The following is a 5,481-nucleotide window of genomic DNA, read 5'->3' as shown; positions in this document are numbered from 1 at the left end:
TTTTTTTTTGTTGCTCTTTTTGTTGGTTGCTCCTTTTTTTTTGTTGCAATTTTTTTTTGGTTGCGCCTTTTTTTTTGTTGCTCTTTTTTTTTGGTTGCTCTTTTTTTTTGTGGCAATTTTTTTTTTGGTTGCAATTTTGTTTTGGTTGCTCTTTTTTTCTTTGTTGCTCTTTTTTTCTTTGTTGCTCTTTTTTTCTTTGTTGCTGATTTTTTTTTTTGTTCTTGTCGCTGTTTTTTTTTTGTTTTTGTGCTGGTCGCTCTGTTTTTTTTTTTTTTTTTTGTTCTTGTTTCCCTTGTTTGATTTCATGTTGCTGCTTCTTCCTATTCCACCATTTATGGGATGTGTCATTAAATGCAGATAACGGATATTTTGTTCATGGGACATGTTTCCGAAGGCACCCTATACTGGAAGACATGTTCCATTCCGCAAGAATCTGAGTAACACACAAGAGAATATTGTGCCGATATTATACTCAAGCCGTTATCTGAGAGATAATTTTGTCATCCTTTGCACACTATTAATTCATGATAATGACAATATGCAGCATGAGCGGTTGGGAGATTTATTAGCAGAATATGTAATAAGGAGGGGTTTAGGGGGTTTGCAGGCGGAGTATAAGGTAATTTATTAAGTATAAGATCGGGGGGCGTTGTGTACTTATAACCGCCTCTATATATGATAGTATGTATACATGCCGCTATATATAGTGTACGAATGCGGCGCTGCACTCATTCCACATTAATAACACAATGGGCACATACCGTACGTGCAGTACGCACAAAGGCATGGGCACATATGAATATGGAACAGACAGCTACTGTGGCCAATTATGCACACACATATATATTCCTTATGCGCAATGCAGCAATTCCTATGGACCGATATAAAAGCGGAACTGGAACAATTTGTGGAATATATGGAACGTGACCACCTAGACAGCTATGCTGTTAATTGTTTGCACGTGGGTTATACGCGTCCAGGGCATGGAGACATAGCATTCGAAGCTAACGTGGGCGACAGAATTATGTGCACACTCATGACACGAGCATTATTTTTCATGAATGGATGGCCCACGCAGTTCGCCAGCACAGAGAATAAAGACAGCAATAGCGCAGAGTTGAAGGAACATATAAGATGCGCTGTAGCAAATATATTTATGCACATATTACTGGCATCTCCATGCAAAGGTACCATGGGTACATATTATGCATGGGACATTGTGCACGAGCTGGAGACAGTTTGGCCTGGATTACTTACAAAGGGCAAGTGCCAGAGGGGAGTGTTTACACAAATAAAAATACAAGAGGTTGACATGCAGACACAGATTACGACATGGTTAGAGAACAACAACAGGTTGACTGACAAAATTAGAGGGCACGCAATACAAAGCACATGTAGGCAACGGTTAGTACACTTTGACGGGGCAACACAGGGTACATACCCTATGCATGGAGACAGTGAACTGCAGCCACAGGAGAAAACACTTATACAGACACTAAGCCAAGACCTGAAGCTCATAGTTGCGGACGTGAAGACAGAAGTAATGCAAAAGGCGCGGGAAAATGGAGAATCCACGGATCCTATCGAAGACGCCGGCAGTAGAGTTATCGCGGAGGACGAGAGTGAGACCATGGTACCGAACCCTGGCACAAGCGGTAAACCAGCAACACCACGCGGCAGCGGACCACAGCCTTCGACGCCGGACACGACGAAGCAGGCACACAGCACACCAGAGAAGCCACATAAAGGACCCGTAGGTAAGGACCGATGGGAGAAAGCACGAATACGTATATACGGCTGCACACCAATAGTACGCACACGGCCCGCTACGCACGCTACCGATAAGACTGCGGCTGCATGCCACCACAACAACACGCACACGCGGCGACGATGGCAGTGGCAGCGGTAGCGGACGACGTAATGTAGCGGAGATGAGGCACAGGACGGCGGCAGCGCACACGAGATGACGGCAACAACATAAAAGTTGTACGGCTACCATCTAGTCCAAGTTCACCGAGTACACCCAATCCACCTCACCGTGCGCTTGCTGCCGTCTCACCCAGTCGACCGAGTCCTACCTCGACCCACTGCATCGAGCCGGACGCCCACCCTGGCGCTACCCGACCCCACCGTCGCGGCCCGTTCTTTCTGTACCACTTGTGTCCCTGTTTTTTTTTTATCATCTACCCTTACTCTTGTTCATTGCAGCCGAAAAGGACAAGGGCAAAGGCAGTACAACATCCCAATCTGGGGAAGGAGTGGGAAGAACCGCTCCCCCCAAGAAACCGGAACCTCCACCATCAGAACCGTCATCAGAAGGGAAATCAGGAGTAAGCCAAGGACCGGGTCAGGGACCAGGACCTGGACAACAACCCCCACCTCCACCAGAACGGGCACGTCCGGCAACACCAGGGGTAGGAGGAGCAGGTGTAGCAGCAGGGGGGCCGACACAGCCACAGCAGGATACCGATACGGGAGAAAAAAAGAATAAAGATGCAGGTGAGGCAAATGCTTGTACCAGGAGTGAGACTATATCCATTACACGAGGACCATCCCGCGGGCAATATGCTGATCATATTGATGACCCCAGAGAAGGTACAGGTGGCTCCTCAGTATCTTTCACTGTTGCCGTCACCATGCCCGCATGTTCAGACACAGGTCACAGTGTTTCACATGCACATACTTCTGAGCTTGGACACTGTATGGCAATATGCCTGCTGGAATATTAGAGGGAGAAAAAAAAAAAAAACAACACAAAAAGAAACAACAAGTTCCGGAGAGAGAGACACCAAACGTCCAATGAGAATGAACCCGGCACAACGACAGAGCGGCAGAGCGATGGGTCGGCCGCGGGTTGTAGACGTCGACAGACGTAGACGATACACACACTGTGTGTTGTGTTGTGTTGTGTGGTGTGTTGTGTGTGGGAGAGAGAGAGTCTTTTCCCGGGGTGGCACCTGGCCCGCGTGACATGCCCCATCGTCCGTCTGCTCCCACCGCCTCCCCTCCGTCCCCGTGGCACGCCCTTGCCATAATCTTGCCCGGCGGTTAACCCTGGCGATCCAGCGCATAACACTTCAATGTGCTCACATGGTTCTTGGTCTCGTCCGAACTCATAGGTAATGGTCCATTGGAGGAAATCAAAAGAAACGGCTCAAAGGGCACAACATCCGCACAGGGACCTGAACCAGTAACAACTCAATTAACACACTCAGAAACAGTAACACCAGCCACAGGAACAGAACCAGGAAAAGGAAATGGAAAATCGTCACACTGGGATTTGAGTAAGGTACCCCATACAACCCACTTATGGGGAATAGGAACAGGATCCCCAGACTTAGTGACCACAGGAAAAGTACCTTCAGGTGGTAAACAGGCAGAGGGAACGGATAGTACTACAGCACAAGGTTCCTCTACGGTGTCCCCGCACTATTTCGCGCACTGTAACGGCGGTAGTTGTGACTTCCAATTTACCCCAGAAAATTCCCTGAACATAAAGGACGCACCAGGAGGCTTCGTAGCACCAACCTTCGCAGCACATACATCTCTTTCTTCGACTAATAACCACGGTCCCGGGAAAGTGACCCCACATGTTCCCGACCTAACCGGTACGGTCCTTACCGCCATTACCCTGCTCCTTTTGGTCGTCGCTTCCGTCATCGTGGCCATTCTTGGTTATTTCCTTTGGAAGGTACGTGCACACACAACGCACGCACAACACACAACAACCAATCACACACGACACAGTCACAGACATACCTACATGTGAGGACCCGAAGCCCGACATCACACAACACGCAGTCACACACGACACAGTCACAGACACACCCACATGTGCTGATCCTAAGCCCGAAATCACAGACATACCCACATGTAAAGCAGTCACAGTACACACTACCACGTGGCTCCGTTGGATCGACACACACAAACACCTCCTACAACCTTTCATCACTGCCCCTTGGTTCATTATGCTGCAGCAACACTGGCGGCACCATCAGCAGCAATATGCGTCCGATCCTACTAACATCGACGACCCATTACAAGCCTGGCGCACGTGGATTTCCGAGCAACATACAACACTGGACACACTGCGCACAGACGCGTGGTTCACACAACTGTTACAGCACCTACCGCCACCACCGCACCACACCCCGTCCGACACTACATCCGTCGTCAACCACACTCCACCATGTGAGGATTACATGATACACACACCAACGTGTACCACAGCAGACACACTGCACACACACATTGCACCAACCACACACACACCACCTGCACCCGATGTTGCATCCACGCCGCGCACTCCTGTGCGCGTCGCACCGCACGCACACCCAACCATGTCACATGTGCACTTATCTACGCACAAACAGTTGACTTCAGCATTACACATGCTCATTCTAGCAGCTGTTATTGAACAGTGCCACAATGAGTCACAGTTGCAACACCAAGAGCACTATTTAGATAATTTATTAGATCATATGTGAACATCACTCATGCATGCAGTGTTTGTTTTTGTTGGTTATATATTGTGTTTGTTTTTCTGTTCGCACATTCTTGTCTGTGCTGTCTATATTCTTTCTACATTTGCACGTGTTTTGTGTTTTTTCTGCTGCGCTGCTGTTTTTTGACACCGTGATGTCTGTGTATGCACCAACCACCCGCCCACCGCATTCACATTGCGTGTTTTTCTCAACTGACAACAACGCTATATCCACCAGGTCATAGCGTTGGGCTATGACCCCCAACACACTGTTCACGCCTCACGCGATCACATGCGCATCCTACATGCACGGTCCTACAGGCCCACATGCATAAACCCTAAACACGCACTCTACCATCCCTCACACGCACACACCCTCAGGTCCTAACACCCACATGCTAGTTCCGTCACCACCACATACATATATCCTAAACCCAACATCCACCATTGCTCACACCCACACACATCACTGCATCCTAAACCCAGAATTTACCATCCCACAAACACACACACGCACACATCAATGCACCCTACACCCGGAATCAAACGCCCCACATACCCACACCAATACCTCCTACACCCGAAATATACCATACCACATACCCACATCCTCAGACCCTACACCCAATACCCCAGTCCCTGCACCCTGAACCCTAAACCCTACACCCTGCACACTGCACCCACCCCCCTGAACCCTGAACACAACCATAAGTCCCGAACCCCCCCACACAGATCATAAACCCCGAATCTACCATCCCACAAACCCACACAACAGTGCAACCTTAACTCGGAATCGCACCTACAACACTCGCACAGCGCTAAATCCTGAGATCCTAAACCCGGAATCTCCTAACGCAAAGCCTAAGCTCAACAAAAACCTTGATCCTAAGCTGAAAAAAACCTGCATCACAAGACCAAGAAAAACCCTACGTCACAAGCCCAAGAAAAACCCTACGTCACAAGCCCAAGAAAAACCCTACGTCACAAGCCCAAGAAAA

General features: G+C 48.7%; 1 protein-coding gene across 1 annotated transcript; it reads left to right on the top strand.

Annotated features, from left to right (window-relative positions):
• Window positions 1-382: 382 nt before the first annotated feature.
• On the top strand, window positions 383-4,487 carry AK88_00825 (uncharacterized protein; the record flags this gene model as incomplete). Its single annotated transcript, XM_012478469.1, has 5 exons — window positions 383-619; window positions 866-1,757; window positions 2,209-2,595; window positions 3,120-3,608; window positions 4,408-4,487. The coding sequence occupies 5 exons, from the start codon at window positions 383-385 to the stop codon at window positions 4,485-4,487; spliced, it is 2,085 nt and encodes a 694-aa protein (XP_012333892.1).
• Window positions 4,488-5,481: the final 994 nt, after the last annotated feature.

The sequence above is a fragment of the Plasmodium fragile genome (assembly GCF_000956335.1).
Source record: "Plasmodium fragile strain nilgiri unplaced genomic scaffold supercont1.6, whole genome shotgun sequence".
NCBI lineage: Eukaryota > Apicomplexa > Aconoidasida > Haemosporida > Plasmodiidae > Plasmodium > Plasmodium fragile.
Note: the sequence above shows the minus strand (reverse complement) of the source record. Positions and strands in the feature narration are given on the sequence as shown.